The sequence below is a fragment of the Talpa occidentalis genome, unplaced genomic scaffold, assembly GCF_014898055.3.
Source record: "Talpa occidentalis isolate TD23 unplaced genomic scaffold, MPIMG_talOcc4v2.1, whole genome shotgun sequence".
Taxonomy (NCBI): Eukaryota; Metazoa; Chordata; class Mammalia; order Eulipotyphla; family Talpidae; genus Talpa; species Talpa occidentalis.
In genome coordinates this window covers 58,520,348-58,541,297 of record NW_026555331.1, presented here as the reverse complement: position 1 = coordinate 58,541,297, position 20,950 = coordinate 58,520,348, and the positions used below count along the sequence as shown (strand labels likewise).

At 34.2% G+C, this 20,950-nt stretch overlaps 1 protein-coding gene across 3 annotated transcripts in view; it reads left to right on the top strand.

The window, feature by feature from the left end:
• The window catches only part of YTHDF3 (YTH N6-methyladenosine RNA binding protein F3), a 32,545-nt gene extending 14,028 nt beyond the window's left edge, over positions 1-18,517 (top strand). For all 3 annotated transcript variants that reach the window (XM_037506089.2, XM_037506095.2, XM_054692224.1), the window contains exons 4-5: positions 1,755-3,353; positions 15,443-18,517. In XM_037506089.2, the coding sequence (XP_037361986.1) occupies positions 1,755-3,353; positions 15,443-15,466 (1,623 nt within the window). In that variant the 3' untranslated portion in view covers positions 15,467-18,517. The remainder of the gene's footprint in view (positions 1-1,754; positions 3,354-15,442) is intronic.
• The last annotated feature ends 2,433 nt before the right edge of the window (positions 18,518-20,950 follow it).

Below are 20,950 nucleotides of genomic sequence, written 5' to 3'. Positions count from 1 at the left end.
GCTAAATTCTAAAAATTCTGAAGCATTGGCTAAGGCTTTAAAAATCAAAGAGTGGAAGTGTATTATCAGACATGTTTTTAGCATAAGAAACCCATTTCAAGAGAAATCCTTTAATTTGAAGAGAGTAGTTATTACTTCATTTTTATACACAACTAATGTTTCCTCTGGATAATCATTCTTTTTTCCCTCAGGTTTTATTGAGAAATAATTGACATACATTACTGTAAAAGTATAGAGCATCCAGCTTGATGGTTTAATTTACATATGTAGTGAAGTGATAGCACGATAATGTCAGCTAACTTCTATTCATGAATATAAAAAAAAGAAAATAATGAAAAGAAAAATGAAAAAAAAAATGTTCTCTGTGTGATGAGCACCCTTAGGACTTTATTAACACCCTTTCATGATCTTTTGCCACAGGGATCAATTTTTTTTTTTTAAGTAAAGAAATGTATTTTTTTCATATTATCTTACACAACTGGTGGTTGAATTGCATAAAGATACTGTCCTAAATTGTAACCATGAGTCCTAAACAGTGTATTAAAAAGGAGATTTCAGTTAAGTTGAAAGAAATTATGAGAAAGCATGATAATGGTTTAAAAGTTAGTGAATTAATTTGAGAATTTGGTTTTCCCCACCCACTCCATTAGCAAGTGATTTTGAAATGACCTTTCCTGGTTTAAGTTACTTTCCTTATATTTAATGTCAAAAAAATGAAATTTAGTATTTTTCTTGAGCTATGATATCTACACTCAAAATTTCACATACTGTTTTAGAACAGATTATGCAATATCACTATATTATTAGGCTTACATTACAATGTTTTAATTACAGTCATCAGTAGAATGAATTAGTTTATAAAGTGTGAGTCTATGGTAAGATGTATATATAATATACAATACATAATACAATACATAATATACACTATATACATATACATAATATACATAATATATATAATATACATCTTAAATGTTTAATTTTTATATTTACTAAGCAAATTCGAACTTTTTTCCCCGTTTAATAAAATATGGTTCCTTTAATTTTTAGCAAATCATTAAATGAATGATCAGTTAATATTTAAAATAAAATGACTTAATTATAATTCTGAGAGGTAATAAAATTTATCGTGTTAAGATTTGGAGGCTATAGGAGAGGACTAAAAACACAAGAGGCCCTTGTTAATCCCACCATTAAGAAACCATAGTAAGGATTTATTTTTTTCCTTTTTCAAAATGAACAAGACAGAACATTGCAATAAGTAGGTTTGAATTATGCTATAAGTATAATTTTAAGTCTTATTTTTTTCAGTGTGAACATTTTCCACTTGATATTTTCTTTATGAAAATACAAATTTTAATTGCAGAACCGAATTCCGTCATATATAGATATACAATGACTCCTCTATAATTTGGCACAGTTTCCCCATTTATTTAAGCCTTGCATATAAAGTTTGGATACATTAGTTGCTTAAAATACAGTTGGCTGTATATGATCAGTTAGTGCCTGTAAAATTTATAAAACAAATTTTTTTTTGTAGAAGTTTCAGCATTTTTGAACTGTGCCAGAGGATCTGGCTTTAAAAACAAAAACAGCCCCATTTCCCACCTCATTCCTCCAGTATAAACTGTTCTAACAAAGATTTTCAAATAAAGTTACTCATCAGCAAATTTTATTGTTGATAAAATTGGATTTAAAGTTTTAATTTCAATTATCTGGACGTTTGATCCTGATTGTAATCTTTTGTTTTCCAGAGTAACAGCTATCCACCAATGTCAGATCCATACATGCCTAGTTACTATGCTCCATCTATTGGATTTCCATATTCTCTGGGGGAAGCAGCATGGTCCACAGCTGGCGACCAGCCTATGCCATATCTGACAACTTATGGACAAATGAGTAATGGAGAACATCATTATATACCAGATGGTGTGTTTAGTCAACCTGGGGCATTAGGAAATACCCCTCCATTTCTTGGTCAACATGGATTTAACTTTTTTCCTGGTAATGCTGATTTCTCTACATGGGGGACAAGTGGATCTCAGGGACAATCAACACAAAGTTCTGCTTATAGTAGCAGTTATGGCTATCCACCTAGTTCTCTTGGGAGAGCTATTACTGATGGACAGGCTGGATTTGGCAATGATACTTTAAGTAAGGTGCCTGGCATTAGCAGTATTGAGCAAGGCATGACTGGACTGAAAATTGGTGGTGACCTGACAGCTGCAGTGACAAAAACTGTAGGTACAGCCTTGACCAGCAGTGGTATGACTAGCATCGCAACCAATAGTGTGCCCCCAGTTAGCAGTGCAGCACCTAAACCAACCTCCTGGGCTGCTATTGCCAGAAAGCCTGCCAAACCTCAACCGAAACTTAAACCCAAGGGCAATGTGGGAATTGGGGGTTCTGCTGTGCCACCACCTCCTATAAAACACAATATGAATATTGGAACTTGGGATGAAAAGGGGTCAGTGGTAAAGGCTCCACCAACCCAACCAGTTTTGCCTCCTCAAACTATAATCCAGCAGCCTCAGCCATTAATTCAACCACCACCATTGGTGCAAAGCCAACTGCCTCAACAGCAGCCTCAGCCACCACAACCACAGCAGCAACAAGGACCTCAGCCACAGGCCCAGCCTCACCAAGTGCAGCCACAACAGCAACAGTTGCAGAATCGCTGGGTAGCTCCCCGGAACAGAGGAGCTGGCTTCAACCAGAACAATGGAGCGGGCGGTGAAAACTTTGGTTTAGGTGTTGTACCTGTCAGCGCTTCACCTTCTAGTGTAGAAGTGCATCCAGTGCTGGAAAAGCTAAAGGCCATAAACAACTATAATCCCAAAGACTTTGATTGGAACCTGAAGAATGGACGTGTGTTTATAATTAAAAGCTATTCTGAGGATGACATACATCGTTCCATTAAGTACTCTATCTGGTGCAGTACTGAGCATGGTAATAAGCGTTTGGATGCAGCGTACCGTTCTTTGAATGGGAAAGGTCCACTCTATTTACTCTTCAGTGTGAATGGTAGTGGACATTTTTGTGGAGTGGCTGAAATGAAGTCTGTTGTGGACTATAATGCATATGCTGGTGTCTGGTCTCAGGATAAGTGGAAGGGCAAATTTGAAGTTAAGTGGATCTTTGTCAAAGATGTTCCCAATAACCAATTACGGCATATTCGCTTAGAAAATAATGACAACAAACCGGTTACCAATTCAAGGGACACTCAAGAGGTACCCCTAGAAAAAGCTAAGCAAGTGCTTAAAATAATTGCTACTTTCAAGCATACCACCTCAATCTTTGATGACTTTGCACATTATGAAAAGCGTCAAGAAGAGGAGGAAGCCATGCGTAGGGTAAGAGTATAGTAATTTTTGTGTGTAGGGTCTTTTTATTGGGGTGGTTGGTGGGCATGGATGGGTATGCTTTAGTGCCTTTTAATTCTTTTTCCTGTGTTTAAGTACTGTGCTATGAAGGAACCAAGCTTAAGAAACATCTCCATAAATTCCTTTGTGATGCCACATTTGAATCATTTCCTCCTTTCTTCCCTAGTGCAGCCCTTCCTCTGAATTTACTTTTGCCTGTTCTTTACCCTTCGGATGTGAAAAAGGTCATTGAGTCTTGTTCATCCAAGCTCAGAGAGTTCTGCGTTTATAAGTGACATTTATATGCCAGTGAGGCGCTCTAACCATTAATCTTAATTTTTACAGGGAAATGTTTGGAGTTTGAAACCATCAGTTTTTGAAAGTTTGAATATTACTTGTATTTATGAGAAACAAACAGCTTTTTTCCTAAAACTCTTGGAGCCTTTTTGTAATGGGTACACTTAAAGCACCATTCCAAAATAGGAAGATTTAACTTGAATAAGGCAGCTTGGAGTTGGGAAGACAAGGGTTTTAAGATTGAACTAGAATTTGATTTCTACTTCTGTTTATTCTTTTTGGGAGACTTCATTCACCTGTGAATTTATACATTTTATGCTTCCATCATACTGGCCAGGATTTGTCCTCTGGGTACACAACAGAATAAGACAGGCTAAGGAATGTTTTCTGTTCCAAACTACAAAACAAAATTGGGATCCTATTTTTGGGAGGAAGAGTGGGCAAACTAGCAGATTTTCCTTACTTAGTATATTTAAATTTCTTTTCAAATGAAGCTAAGGATAAAGTTAGAAGTGTCTCCAGTAAGTTATGTTCGTTACTATGGAAAGCTCTCTGTAGAAATAAAGATAAAGCAGGCTCTTAACTCTATTTGGATATAACATATCACTGATTCATTTCTGTCTGTGCACTTGTGGCTTCTAGGTTTTATGCACAAGAGTGAACTGTTTGAACCAACATTCCTCAGTGGTGAATAATGTTAAAATAATGATCCTAGAGCAGTAGTTTTCAAACCTTAGGGTATGTAAATACCATTGTGGTGCTTCTTAAAAATGCAGATTATTGAGAAGCCCACTCCAAGAAAATCTGGTATATGATAAGGCACCTGGTACTATCTGCCTTTTTAACAGGTACCTCATTTGATTGTGATAGCACTGAGTTGTAAGAGACTTTGCCTTGAAAAAATGCAAGTAATTATTTAAGGCCCTGCTCAAACTTCTAAAAAGGGGGGAATCAAAAGCAGCATCTGGATTTTGGAGTTCGGCATTTGAATTCTTTTAACTGCTGCTGCAAGTAGTGGGCCACAAGAAGTGACTTGATACTGGAAAGTGGGTGCCGGTGAAGGTTTTCTCTTTCAGGGTGTTCTAGTTTTAAAATGCCTTTGAGAAATATAAGGTAGTAAAATCTCTCTGATTGGGCAGCTACATGTGGGAGTGACAGATTTGGGAGTCTTACAGTTGATTCCACTGAAATGGGATGAGATTACAGGAAGAAAAGATGGATGGCAAAAAAGTTTTTTATCAACTTTTCATTCTCTTACCACTAATAAGAGGTCATGTAATCTTTGTGTATCTGCCCACATTTCTTCCCTAACCAACCTAAAAATATAGTCCTAGTATTTGAGTATTCTGTAGTTGAATTATTTATGACAGTTACATATTATTCTGTGTTCATATATACAGTCGTTATTTAAACTTCATAAATTTTACTCTAATTTTACATTTAAGTTGTTTAATAGTGTACCACTCACTAGTCATTTTATTTTAGCATGTTTATTTTGAATCTTATCTAACTTATTTTGTTACTTTTTTAGGACAAGTAATTAGGTATAAATAAATATATTGAATAAAATAGATTTATTAAGTACATCTGGATCAGAAATATGTCTTTGACCATGATACATGAACCATCGTTTATTGGGGGATAACACTCGAGTCTGTTCATTCAGCCTTTGCTTTATAGTTACGGTTTTGTATTATTTATAATTACGTTAAAGTCTGAGGTCAGCCTAAATTTTCTTTTTTTGTAAAATGGTTGTTACTGTCTGTGAGCAGGTTATTTTTTTTCTTTCATTATAAACATGTACTGTTAATATATGGAATGTACACAATATGGGTTTCTGCTGTTTTCCTTAATCTTTTAATTTTATTTTCTTTTTTCTGGTGTCAAAAATGTGGTCAGTCTTTGTCCTTGAGTGTCATTAATTCATTGATTCTTACCTTTATCATTTTTCTCTGCTTTTGGAGAATTTTTCAAAGTTGAATTTCTGTATTGATGATTGATTTGTTTTTATGTTCATTGTGTGGTGTCTGAGGTTTTGAATTCTTCACTGATAGTATTAGTTTGCTTACATTATCACATCTAGTTCCCTTTTAGATCCCTCTATCCAGAGTCCATCTTGATTTTATTGTGCACAAAGATGTTTCAAGCTTATTTCTACTTCCTCTTCCATGAAAAATTGTGTATTCTGTTTAGCTACCTCTTTATCTTTGAACCTTTCCCTTCTCTGCCTCTTCAGATTCCTGCCACTGATCTATTCTGTATTTATAAAACAATTACCATAATGTTTTATGTAAATAGAATTGCACACTAATATTTAAGATTGACTTGTTTCACTCAGCATAATCTTTTGCAATTCACCTATGTTGTGCTATGTATCATTTCTTTGTTCCTTTTAATTGCCAAATAGCATTCCATTGTATGAATTTACCACAGTTTGTTTATCCTTTGAAGGGTATTTGGGTGTTTCAATTTATTGGAGAATGTAAATAAAGCTTCTATAACTATTTGTGTACCTATCCTCTAAAAAGTCTTGTAAAACTCACTCTTGGGGTGTTCAGTCCTGTGAATTTTAATATATTTGTGGGTTTATGTAACCACCACCATCAGGATACCTCAGTCACACTCTCAAAACTGTCTTGTACTATTCTTTTGTATTTACATCCTTCCCCCTTGTCTAGCCATTGGCAACCACAATCTGAACTCATAATGTTTTTGTTAGTATCTTTTTTTGGTGAAAAAACATTTCAAGATTTATTTTGGCTTGTTTTTCCTGTGTCATCTTTGAACCAGGAAGAGATGTTAGTTGATTTTGGTTGCATCTTCTTTTCCCATTGCACTTGTGTAGATTGGAAAATCATGATATAAGTTGACTGTACCTGTGATTACTCAACCTTTGAAGAGTGAGAAAGGAGAGAGCTGGCGAAATGTATATGTCAGTAGTGAAATTTGACCTTTCCAGCTACCATATCAGGAAGGATTTTCCCTGCTTATTAACTGTATTATTTAGGGTGCTAATTTGTCCTTTTTGATAGAACTTCATCAAAGCTTCTGGTAACTTGAGGTCACATTTTCTCAGGTATGTACTTTCAGACCTTGATTTAAGTAGGGCTTCTTAAAGAAGACACGAAACACCACTAATTAGAAAAGGAAATACTGGTAAAATTTGACTAAAGTTTGTTCATCAGAAGGTGTTCAAAAGAAAGTAAAAAAACATGGCTTGGAGAAATTTGAACATAAGTAACCAAGAATTAGTATCAAGAATATGTTTAGAAAACTACTATAAATTGGTTTATGAAGAAGATGAATTATTCAGTAGAAAAATGGGCTGAGAAAGGAAGTGATTTTGGCTAATAAATATAGAAGAATATTCAGACTTTTTCATAAAGGAAAAGCAAAGACTATCTCTTCCATTTGGCAAAATTAAGTTTGATGTTAAGTATTGGGGAAACCTTAGATCATTACTACTACGGATGGCCATATTAATTTGATATAATCATACGTGGGGAAGTAGTTTGCAATTCTTACAAAATTAGTTATTTCGTGTACCTTATAAATAGACAACAGTTCACCTAAGAGAATCTTCACAAATACTTCAGAAAATATGCACGACTGACAATAGCAAAAAACTGGGAACAATTCAAATGTCCATTAGCAGGAATACAACCAACTATATTGATGCTGTAGTGATAACAGTAAAATGATTGAATCATAACAACATGTGACTCTCTGAGTGAATCTTTTTTCCTTGAAAGTAATAATCTGTTTGGAAGAATAATATGAGGAGTACTCATGTCTAACATGAGACTATGATCCACATATCATGGTTCTTGTGTCCTAAAACATTGCAAGTATTTTTCCTAAGAATAAGATATTCTCTTATAATTGATACTCTTTCATTTGACCCACATTGTCTTTTGAGTGTTTTTATTTTTTTATACTCGTATAAGATCCTGGCTAAATGGCGTAAACGACCTAGAACAGAACAGCCAAACAGTTTTGAATAAGAACAGTTTTAGAAGGCTCTATCCTTTGAACTAACCTTCAAATCTTTTCCTGTCTCGGGTATTACAATAATATTTTCTGTGCTTTTTCATGGAAGTTTTTTTTTTTTTTATATATGTCCCACATTTAGGTCTGTGATTATGGTAGCATTCTTTCATGTTTCTTTTCACTGTTTATGTTTTTATTTAAATTTTTGAGCTTGCTTGTTGACAACACGGACTTTAAAAAGCCGTTTCCATCTTTTTCTCGGTAGTTCTTTATCATTGACTTTTTTTTTCCTACTGTTTGTTTCGGAACTGGATACCCAACTTACCTAGCCAGCAAAGCACCCTATGGAGAATTTGACCTAACATATCCTGTCTAACGGTATAAAACCTACCAAGTCAGGCCCTCTCTTTTAGAGTGAGGTATATTGGTGAAAATTAAACCTCAAGAGAAGTCCTATGACAGTCATCATAGTATTTGAATAGTTCTTTCTCAGATTTGAACACATGATTTGGATATATTTGAGTCACACCAAGCTGAATGAAAGAACAACCAAGACAAATCCACTATAGAAGAAATAGTTAATTCAGGCAGCAGAAGATAATTTAAAATATTAAGCAAAATTGATTTCTGGTGTTAAGGAGAATTCCTATGTAAAAAGAACATAAATGGGGAAAACAAGATTGTCAAAAAAAAAATCAGTGAGCAAGCAGATTTTAATAAAATATTCATGTTTTAGATCTAGTTGCTGATCTGGAATTTCAAGTCAAATTTCCAAATGAGATGAAAAATGTAATGGGTGAAAGATGTGGAAAAAGAGGAGGTCCAATCTAAGGAGGATTGAAAGAGTTCAGGAAAAACCCACAGGGAAGAATGATAAAGAGAAATTTCCGGGCCAAAAAGTACAAGTTATCAGAAGGAATGAATTCACTGAGTGACCAGTAGGATTATTTGAAATTGAAAAGAAAAGAAAGAGGATAAAAGGAAAATCTTAAAAACTTCTGTGCTAAAGACAAATTGCTAAAGACAAATTACATACAAAGGAAAGAGAATCAGATTATCCTAAGTCATCTATAGCCCTGATAATACACATATAAATCTTGTCATGAGGTATAGAATCAATGTTCTTACATATCAGTGTAAAATTGTATTTCATTGAGGGGGTAGTTGCAAAATAAGTAGTTACGTGTACAAGCGCTTAGCTACATTTTTCATGAAAAAGTTTCTTAAAGAGCCATTTCAACAGAATGAAAAAGGAATACAGGAAAGATAATGACCCTGGGGTAGCTGTTTATACTAGAATAAATAGAATAAGGGCCTTATATGTATTTTGAATCACAGAGTCTTAATTGTACATAGTGTTTACCAGAATTTTAAACATCTCTCCACAAATGAAATGAGCCCTTAGTTGGGGTCACTGACCTTGGTGAAGTGAAATAAGCTAAAAGGGAAAACATACCTTATTTTTGTTGTTATTGGAACATAAGCTGTATGAGAGCAGGACTTATTTGCTTTGTTTTCTACTGAATCCCTAGCACCTGATGCCTCACATATGGGTTTTTAGTAAACATTTGTTACATGAATAAATACTGTGAAAAATTTCCTTTTGGAAAATTTGAGCACCAGGCTTTTCTTTATTGGATTAATCACTACTGTTTTTCCTCCAGTTTTTTTTTTCCCCATTGTATTTAAGAACTACCAAACCATTTGTAGAGATGAACAATAGAATATAAAAGGTTTAATTATAGTTAGAACAAAATGTTTTGAGGTAGAATGAGAAGGAAAAGTTTTGAGGAAGGGTAAATTTACTAGTTTTCTCATCCTTGAAGGCAGCAAGTGTTAGTACACTATTTGAAGTTTCAATGGCAGCTCATTGGACTCAAAATAGAAAGGATTTAAGAGGACAAATGAGCTTTACTTTTTACTTTAGCTTCCTATATTTATGTATATTACTTGTAATGATAAAGGTAACTGGAAAATAAATTCCTGGGTATATATTAGTCTAGATGATCCTTTCATAAAAATTTTACCTTTAAAAAAATAAAAATAGGGCCTCCCCTGGTGGCGCAGCGGTTGAGCACTGGGCTGCAAAGCTGCCCGCAGCCTCTGCAGCGCCGATTTGATTGCTGGCCACAAGTGAGGGTCCCACATGGTGCGACAGACCTCTCCTGTCTCGCACTCTGCTCCCCTCAGCAGTGTGTTTTGTCAGTCTGCCTGTTCTGTTCCCCTCTCTGGCTCTGGTGAATTCTCTCACCACGCTCCCCCCCCCCACCGCCCACCCTGTGCTTCTGACTGTACCCAGTGCTAGTATAAATAATAAATCTTTAAAAAAACAATAACATTTTATCTTTGTTGTAATGTACCTATGAGTCTTTTAGATCCTGTTATATTATTTTATTCTTAGTAATTCTTACTGGTCATGGAACAATCTGAGGTGAGATTTCTAGTTTAGTAGCTCTTAATTCCAGGCAGGAATATTTTTCAGTTGCTTTGAAATTGTTCAAAGTTGAACTTTGAGTTCAGTTTCCAAAATACAGCTTTTACCACTTCCCTCACAGAAATAAGTAAGATTGAATTATAATAAAGTCCCCATTAAGTAGTTTCAATTTCTAGAATCTTCTGTATTTCTTAGTCATGTATTTTAGTCATGTATGCTGTTCTGCATTGAGTATTTTCAAAGAGTAAATTCCTGATACAATTTTTTTTAAAGATTTATTTATGCATACAAGAACCAGGGTACAGCCCAGATGTGCGGGAGGGCAAGAGGACGCACCAAAGACAGAGTGGGGAACAGAACAGGCAGACTGACTGAAATACACTGCTGAGGGGAGCAGTGGGCAAGACAGGAGAGGTCTACTGTGCCATGTGGGCATCTCCCCAGGTGGTGGGGATCGAACCTGTGCTGCAGAGGCTGCAGACAGCTTCACAGTGCTGTGCTCAACCGCCTGCGCCACCAGAGAGGCCCCTGATACAATTTTTTTTAATAATTGAAATAGCTTTGTTTTTTGTTAGGTCGTTATCAAAGTAGCCAACCAATTTTGCGAGTAATTCTCTAGTAAAATGTTGAATAATACTTAGTTTTTATCGCAGTAGTATTTTTTCTGAACTTGTTATTTAGTCATCTTTGTAAGTCAAAGATTGGAAAGGGGATGCTTTGATTAATGTAATATAGATTTGGTCTTTTTTCCCTTCAGATTAATTTTGTGGCTCCATAACAGAAGGGTGACTATTAAGTTACAATTCTGATAATGTTATGAATTTTTAGTTTGGAATTGGTTATATAGAATCTGTTGGAGATAATGTCTTTAATACCCATTCTGATATGAATAGTTATTGAATTAATAATCTTATTTTTCTTCAGCAAATGCCTGATTACTTAAAATGTATATTTGACTTTAAGTGAATATAAAATAACTTGTTTAAGTAAGTAACTTGAATTATCTTTCCTGTTAATAGTTTTAAAATTTTGACATGCATTTCCTAATTTGAAAGTTTACTAACTGTTGCATTCTAATTTCCGAGTAAAACTGATTTTAATGTCTCTTGGCAGAAAACTGAATATGAAAAGGTTTCTACTCTACTATCACATACTTTTGACATTCAGTATTGATACGTTCTCTTTTGCATTTGAAATGACATAAGGAAATGGAAAATGGTTATACGATATGTAATAAAAAATACTTGGATGTAAAAATACCAGTAGTGGGCAGGTCCATTTGTGAATGGTAGTCTGGAATATAAATTCATTATTTTCATTTTATTGTAAAGATTACAAAATCTAATTACAAAATAGAGTTGCATGTGTATTCCTTTCAATGACTTTAAGTGCTTCTGTTACCAAATACCAGATATGTCATTTTTTTCCAGGAGATTTGCTGATACACATCTTGCCCTATCCCTTGATGAATTTTTGGTTTTGACTTTTTTTCATAGTTCAGAATTGGTCTGTTTCTTTATGTTCTTTGTTGTAGGCTCTCTTAATGCAAAGGGATCCAACATGTTGTTGGGACAGAATATGTCAGATGCTTTTCTCAGTAATGTAAACTTTAATGGTTAATGGTTCTGAACAAGTGCACAGGCTTTTAAACAGCTGGGGGTTTTATCCATCTGTTACTGCCCTTGTTCTGCTCTATAGCATGAATTTTTCCAGTTCCATTGGTCAGCCTAAGCAGCTCTTATTCCTGGTAAGTCGCTAATTTTCCTAAAGAATTGAGTCTAATATACATTTCATTTTCATTCATTGTACATCTGTCAACTTTGTTGTTTCTTAAAACATGCACACTTTAAAAAAAATTACAGTCTGCTATTTCACTGGTTTTGATTTTGGGGGCAGAATTTAATACTTTTATCTGCACAAACAAAAAGAGAAGCAGACAGCCATTAAAATAACAATACTCTGTAAGATACTTACTTTGTATTTCTGGAGCAGTATATTTGGGAGCTATATTTTTCTAACTTTTAGTATGAGTTTTTTGAACATTATTTTGAGATAATACAGGAAGTTTATGTATTTCCTTATTTGGTTTCCCCTAGTACTAATGTTATGTAATCACAGTGCACTTTTTCAAAATAAGAAATTAACATTGATGGATTCTATGGTCATTGTGTTATTATTTACAGTAACCAAGACTTGAAAAAACTTAAGTGCCCTTTGACATATGAATGGATAAAGAAAATGCATTATATAGAGATGATGGAATATAATTCATGAAAAAAAGAAAGTTTGCCATTTTTAGCATGGATGGACTTAAAGACATTGTGCTTAAGTGTAGGAATTCAGAGAAAGACAATTACCATATGATTTCACATGTGGAATGCGGACTCTTAAATTGACATTGGCACTATACTAAACTACAGACTTCTAGATTTCCTCAGTTTGTCATGTCTCCTTGTGCTCTTTGTCTATTACCTTATCTCTCATGGCTTTTACATTTTGTAGAGTACTTGTTAGTACTTCATAAAAGGTTCTTCAGTGTTGGTTTGCACTGCTTACTTGTGGTTAAAATGAGGTGTTAAGGGTTTTGGAGAAGACGGCTACATAATTGATGTGTTCTCATCCCATCATGTGTAACATCATAATACTAACTTTGATTATTTAGTTAAGGTTCTATCTGTTTGATTTCTTGAATGGAATTTTTTTTTTTTTCCTTTCATTCTCTAAGGAACAAGTTACTATGTCCAGCTAACACTTAAGGAAAAGCAAACCTTATCTCTATAGGTAGAAGTATCAAAGAATTTAAGAATTTATTATCTAACTGACACTCTTCCTTCCATTTGTTCTTTTCCACATATCTAGACCATTCACTTTGTCATGGATTTGTCTTCCAGTTCAGTAATTTTTTTGTTTATAATTTCCCTCTCCTTTTTTCCTGCTCTCTAATTTGAGATATTTCTTGGTCTTAATATTCTACTCCCTAACTTACTCCCCAAATAAGAAAGGGGCCATTTCCCCCTTTAATTCATTATTGAACTACTCAGTTTGAAAATCAGATTTCTAAGCTAGAAAAAGTTTTTGTCTTCATTGCATTTGGATCTAAAGTATGTGTTTGCTAGCTCTTCCCTCCCGCCCTCCCTTTATTCAAGTGTTCACCATTTCCAGCAATTTTATTTTCATTGTTCTTGTGTTCTGAGTACTTATCCTTATTTTTCCTCCTGGATGGTATAACTTCTTAAAGTGACTTTTTCACTTGCTACTCATTTGGGCTAAAATCTAGTTATTGAAATATTACTAATGATAAATCTGTAGATGATAAAAAGGAAATAAGTCATTTACTTGTAATGTTCAGGCAAACTGTTGGCCCCTCAGAAGGCTTAAGAGTATTAGGTTTTGTCTTTGCGAGCCTGAAGTTGGTAGGAATTTCTTAGCTCGTCTCTTAAAGCCCAAGAGAAAGACATGAATTGTCTGTAAATGTCCTAGTCGAGTTTATCTCTGCAGACCAAATTCTGGGTCTGGTCTTTAGGATCATATGGCCCAGTGCCTTTGCTAAACTCAGGGTGAGAAGAAACCCTTTACCAGACTTTTCAAAAGCCCTCAAATTTTATATCTGCCTGGTTGAAGCCTAGGTCTATTAATGGAAAGGGGGGATAATTTGCAGATAATTTTTTGCAAATAATTTTTTGAATTATCAGTCATTAAAAATAAGACGAGTTCTCAGAATCATTTTGCACAGTTGTATCCTAAAGAGTGTCCTTATCTAGTGTGCAGTCTTCTGAACTTTTCTAGATTCTAAAACAATTCTGAGCTGTTACTTTCATGAACCTACATATAAATTATATATATATATATATAATGTAAATATGTGTATTTTCTGATTAATCTTGATCTTTTAAGCTCTTCCCCCGCAATCATTGCCCCCCTCCCATCCTATTGGGATAATCTTTCTCATTGATGTAATGGACATTTCCCTTGAACTAAACTTCCCTTTGTTTAACTTACCCTTATGTAGAGTTGGTATTTTTCTAGTTTCTAGGGCTTTTCATGGAGTTGATCATTTTTTTTGGTCTTTTGTTTGATGTGGTTGGGTTTTTAGTTTTGTTTAATCCTTTTGAAACGTGATTAGTTGTGTGTAGCTATATTTATTTTGCTTTATCAGTCATCAGCTTGATTGTTTATTTTGTTCCACACTTATGAAATCATCTAGTTATGTTGTCTTTATCTTTCTGACTTATTTTGCTGCTTGTAATTCCCTGGAGCTCCTTACATTTTGCTCTAAATGGTGGCTTTCATCTCTCCTTATAGCTGAATAATACTCCACTGTGTGGATATACCAGATCTTCTTTATCCAGTCTTTTATCAGTGGGTACTTAACTTAGCTTGCTTCCAAATCCAGCAAATGCTGTTTGGAAATTGAAATCAAATTTTCTGATGGCAATACAGAAGATGGAAAAGTATATTCATATTTATTATTGAACATGCAGAAATAAAATAGCAGTAGTGAAAACAAAAAAGTTTTATAATGTGTTAAACACAAGTGCTTTTCTAAGTGTTGTTAGACCTAGCAATATCAGGATCAGCGGTGAACTTGTTAGAAATACAGATTCATACTTTCACCCTGACATTTGGGGCCCAAGTCACTGTTTCCATAAGCCATCCTGCTGATTCTAATGCTTTCTCAAGTTTGAGGAACTACAGAATTACCCATTAGAGTAAGATGGTACAAACTACATGATGCATTTGCTTGATAGGCAGGCATGTACAATGTTAGTCATCCTTTTTGCAAATTACAGAGGTATGATAGTTAAATTAATAGACATCCAACAATCAGTTTAATTTTTGCTTCAAGCAGTTTTCTTAGGAGGAATTAATAAGTCTTAATGTTTCTTGTGAAAAGTTAATGCTGAATATGCAAGCATGATTCAGAGGAAATTTGGTTCAAAATATTTCTTACTAATACTGGGATTTTTATTTAATGCATTCCTTCCTTTTCTCCTGATCCTACCTCATCCTCAGTTTGCAGTTGTTACAAAGGCTTTGTAGTTTGATACCTTACCATCAAAAATTCATTGAAAGGGCTAGCAAGACAGTATTTTAATATAATGTCTTTAGGCAAAATCTTACGGGGAAATAGATCTGTGGGGAGGGCCTTAATTCTCCTGAAATATGTCTTTGTTTTTAGAGTTATTTTAAGATGTTTTGTGGTAATCATCCCACTATGGATCGAGCATATAGGTGATAGTAAACTGTATTAAGCTAATTACTTGAATTAATTTATGGAGAATAGTTTACATTATATTTTTGCATATAATTTAAAACTTTAATGATGGTATTTTGTTCAAATTTTTTGTTTTTCTTGCAGGAGAGAAATAGGAACAAACAATAACCATATGAAGATGTCCTGTTAGAATTGCAACACTAATGATGTAGACTCTGGAAATGCCTAATAAGTCAAAGAAGACATTATTAAAGCTTTTTTCCTGCTTAAGGTGACATCTTTGAACTCTAACACAGAATTGACTCTTGTAATGGTTTTCATCAGCGCATCTGCCCTTATATTCTCACCAAACACACTTGAGAACTGTAACTTCGTCAAGCACTTTCTGTCCTGAAGCTTTTACCAGTATCTGCTGTCTTTTGTAATTATGCATCCTAGCTAAGGCACAGAGGACTGAATGAATGCAAGGATTCATTAACTCTTTGAATTTGTTAAATACTAACAGTTAACCATTAGAAGTGGTTCAATGATGTAAGAGTCACACTGCTTCAACTTTTTCTTTGTTGTAGTTTTTAAATCGTCAATTTTTAGCTACTTGACTGATTAAAAGCAAAATAATCATGCCATATTTAGTCCTGGAGTTGAAGTCTAAATGTTTATGTGAAAAATTCTTGTAGTAAACTTTTAATATGGCAAAGCAACCTTAAGCTCTATTTTAGCCAAATGAAACATAATCTGAAATTATACTAGAACATTTCCCTTGTCTTCAAACTGTTTGGTGTAACAGAATATTGATATGCAGCTTGGTGAATTTCACCAGTTAATGCACATTCTTCCCTCCTTCCCCCAATAATATGTATACTGAAAAATGTGCATTTGTCTGAGGAATTATTTTGTTTGCTACCACTTAATGAATCTCAAAATTTTGAGTAAATGTACCTCAGTCTAATCAGACTTTTTATGACCTTTATAATTACATTTAAAACCCTTAATTCCTATTTCTGGGTGTTTGCGAGCCTGATTGCTATCATGAAGTAAAAATTTATTACTCTAGGTATTCACTAGCTAAATAAACATAGTTCTTGTTTAGCAAGCATATACTGTTCCCCAACTCTTTTCTCCAGCTTTTGCAGTGTCCTGGCATCCTTAAAATACTTTGAAATATGGCCTTGATCCATGGATTAAATCAGTATCTAAGTGAATGTGTTGATGTTTTATTGATCAGATCTATATAAATGGGAATACAGCATATATCTGGATATTCTTATAGTTATCTTTTTAACATCTTATTTTTTTCATTAATTACATATCAACATTAATTTTGTATCTTCACACAAATTGATTTTGTATAATTAAATGTGTCAAGCATCTGTATTAATTGATTTGATGGCATAAGGTTATGAAGATAATGTACTGCCCCTTATATTACTGTTCCAAAAGGAGAAAACTATGTAGAAAGATATGTTAAGGGTGAAAATAGCAATATAGTAGATTTGAATACCTTGATGTTTTGCATTACTCCATTTATGTTTACATCATGTTTAGAAATGTTTCATTTATTATGGTCTTTGGTCACTTCAATTCAAAAATTTAGTGACAGTTATTTCATTGAGATTTTCATTTATATGATTTTTTTGTACTATGTTTTCTTAAAATGTACAAATACTGTATTCAAGTGAAAAAATACAGTATTTGTAAATAATTGTAGCTACTTCACAGTTCCTTGGTAGTCCCAGTGTAGTTTTATCAGTGTTTACTGAAGGGAACATCAAAATATTGATGGTATATTACAAAATAAAGACTTTCTTAAAGGAAAATTGCACCTATTTTATCTTTTTCAGAGTAAGCCATGAAATAATTGTACAATGTCTCTTACTATTTATAATGAAAATTGGCATTTGGATATAGTCACCACAGCAATGTTCTACATCCCTATCATTACATAGGTAGGACATGTCAGAGTTGACATGGGCCTATTAGAGAAAATTATAAAGGGGTGACCTTGTAGGAAGGATTTGAGTCCTCTCTCTCTGAGGTTCTCTTTTTTCTTGGTGCTTTATTAGCAACTCTGAATATTTTTATAAAACTAGTTACATTAAAAACTGATTCAAACTTAATATTTAATTTACATTAGGTTTCTATGTAGGAAGTATCACAGTGATATTCAGCAAGCAGACTGATTGCAATAGCAGAAATGTACAAGGTAATTGAGTAGGCTATTTGTGGTGAGGTGTGCATCCCAGTGCCTTTATCCTGGATTTTTAATAAGTGAAATGGGTGCAGCATTCCTTTGGAAAAGAAAAAGTTTTTCTTTTTCAATTGATAAGTTTGTTTTTCTCATTTACATTTTCTTCAGAGCATCTACCTTCTCTTCCTCCTCGGTCTGTCAATGTATTGCAAAATATTTTTCCTCTAAGTGAAATTATCACAGAGTTGTCTCAATAGCACAACTAACTGAATGTTTCTTAACTGTAGAGACCAAAGGGGAGAGAACTTGGGCTCTACAGCAGGAGATGCTTCATCAAATATTTGAATAATTGTGAATTAAGATATTATTGGCCCAGCAAATCTCTTGCTTAATGTTTTTCCAAGATCTGGTTTGAATGTTTCTTTTAAAGTTACGTGGATATTTTATTTTGAAAGGTATTATAGTTTGTATATTTAACAGTAAGGGGGAAAATGTAACCAAAATTAGTATTCTTTCTCTATACATATTGGTACTTGAAGATTGCTTTCAAAAGAAACCCCAGTTTTCCTGATTTCAATTCTCAATTCCTCATTTTAACTTAAATGATTTTTTTAATTCAGAAGCTGTGTTCTTTTTTGAATACCATGCATGGGGGTTAAGCTGATATTAAAACAGTTTGCAATAAAAAAAGAATCAGCTTAAATCATTTAATCATTTCAAGTGCATTCTGCAGCCTATAAAAATAAGTTTGAGAAATTTAAGAGAATTGTGTTTTCATTAAGTTTTGCATATCTTTTGTTATGCCATGTAAAGTCCCTTCTTTTTCATACGATTAAAGGAAGGTTACAAAAATGATTAGTTTATTTACATTCACTTGTAGCAATTACATGAGAATTTGCATTTTGTCGTGTTTGGGTTTGTTCATTCCTGTGAATGATGGTACAGTTAGGTGAGATTTTCTGTTATGGTACCCAAACTCACCATTTGGTCCTCTTTAATCTTTGAGGGTTTCAATAAAAATTGTTCACTCATATTTGTGTTCTTTCCATTTTATCTTTATAAATATGTATTGCCTGCCAGAAAAGACAACGTTTTATCTACTGTATTCTGGATTTCTGATTGACATTTTGTTAAGTAAAAATAGATTGTTTCACTTGTTTTCATTGGTCAGACAAGGTTGTTTTCGTTCAGAACACAAAACTTGCCATTGCAGAATCTTGATGTGTGTTTTTTACTTGTTTCTCTTGGTGCAATAGTGAAAAGCAGAACTTTCCCTGTATATCACACATGTTGTAGTGGCAGTTCAAGTACAATATTTAGAAATAGTCCACTAAATCCATAATTTTGTCGATTATATAAGATAACTGTAGAATGTTGGGACAAAATATAAATGAATTATTTTTATAAAACATAATGTCCCGGGAAAATATGAATACAGAGGTCCTAACTGATGGGTCCTACACCCTTTCCTGCCACTCCACTAGCCCCTCCTACATAGAGCACAGAGATTTAGATATTAGATATCACTTTAAAATATTACTGGATTTTTCCTACATGTCTTTCCTACACACTTTTCCTTCATAACCAGAATGAAATTATTGTATAGGAGATAAAATTGGGAATTGAAAGAACAGATTTCAGTTATTTATAACTGGAGGTTGACATTGAACAAATATTTCCTTTGTTAGTGCACACTTCAGTAAAATCAGAGTTGTAGACTGCACCACATTCTTCTTAAGTTCAGAAATGTTATAATTTAGTATTTAAATAGCATTGTAGGCTTTGAATTACTCTAGCAATGATGAATGTTCTTTGGAAAATAAGTTGTGAAACCAATATAGTTTTTTAAAGATTTATTTATGCATACCAGAACTGGGTTGTAGGCCAGAAGTGTGGGGGGTGAGAGGATTCACCTGAGTCAGAGTGGGGAGCAGAACAGGTGAATCTATTGAAATACACTGCTGAGGGGAGTAGTGGGCGAGACAGGAGAGGTTTGCTGCTGCTCCATGTGTGTGTGAGCTCCCTGGCTGGAGATTAAACTCATGCCGCAGCAGTGGCTTTCGACAGCTTAATAGCACTATGTCTTTAACCCCTGTGCCACCAGGGAGGCCCACCAATATATTTTTAAGGAGTCATTCTTTGTTCATTTTTTAGAGTATAGATAATACATTTAATAAAATATGACTACTACTTGAGCAAATTTTGAAGTCAAATGGTACCTCAGTCCACATCTTGTCCAGTGTTTGTAAAAAAGTTACAGAATGTGTCCCAAGAAATCCAAAGTGCTTTTTGTTACAGGGTCCTTTTGTGTAATTCTTGCATTTTATTAAAAATATATTTTATCTTTTAGGAGCATGTTTAGGAACAGGGAAATTGGAGAGATAGTGCAGAGTTCCCAAATATCTTGCACCCCGCTTCCTTATTACTAACATTTTAATATAGTGCATTTATTACAATTAGTGGACCAAGATTAGTACATTATTGTTACACTTTCAGGTAATTTTAGCTTTTGCCTAGTGCCTTTTTTCCTGATCCAGGATACCACATTATTTTAGTTGACTCCTTAGCTCCTCTGGGCTCTGATGATTTCTCTGACTTGTTTTTGATGATGTTGACAGTATTAAAAGAGTACTGCTGCTGCTTTGCAATTATTCTAGTGCTTTTCCTCCGATTACACTAGGGTCATGAGATTTTGGGGTATAGGACCAAGGGGTAAACTGCCATTTCCATCACATATCAAGGGTGCATACCTTGATCGCCTGACAGAGTGTTAAGGTTTAGCATTGTAAAGTTACTTTTTCCCTCTCCCGTACTGTACTCTTTGGAAGGAAGTTATAGCCCAACTTTAGTGGGCTATTATGCTCCCCCTTACACTTGCATTTTTAAAGAATACAGAAATCTGTTTCAATACTACTCAACCTTAACCCAATGGGCTTATCAATACAATTTCCCTTTATCGTTTTTAGAATTAAGACATCCCCCCCTTCCTGTCCTCATTTTTCAATAGAACAATTTGTATATTGGAGATTCATACTTAGTCCCTGAATTCCAGTTGTGCATGCAGTGAAGCTATAATAATAGAGATTGAACAGAGGGGATTTGAGAATGACTAACGATCTTATATATGTAGAAAAGAATGGATAGTTGAAATTCAAGTTTGGCTGGGTTGTAAAACCTGAGGTAGGAGTTAAATGCTATTTTATGGTTCAAATGGTTTCCTTTAAAAATGAGCAGGTTAGGGCCTCCCCTGGTGGCGCAGCGGTTGAGCGCTGGGCTGCGAGGCTGCCCGCAGCCTCTGCAGCGCTGGTTCATTCCCCGGCTGCCGGCGAGGGTCCCACAAAAAAAAAAAAATATATATATATATATATATATTTAAAAATGAGCAGTTTATTTAGATAACTTGGCAACTTTTTTTGTGTGGAATTCTTTTAAAATTCTGAAACTGCTACATAATATTCTGGCTA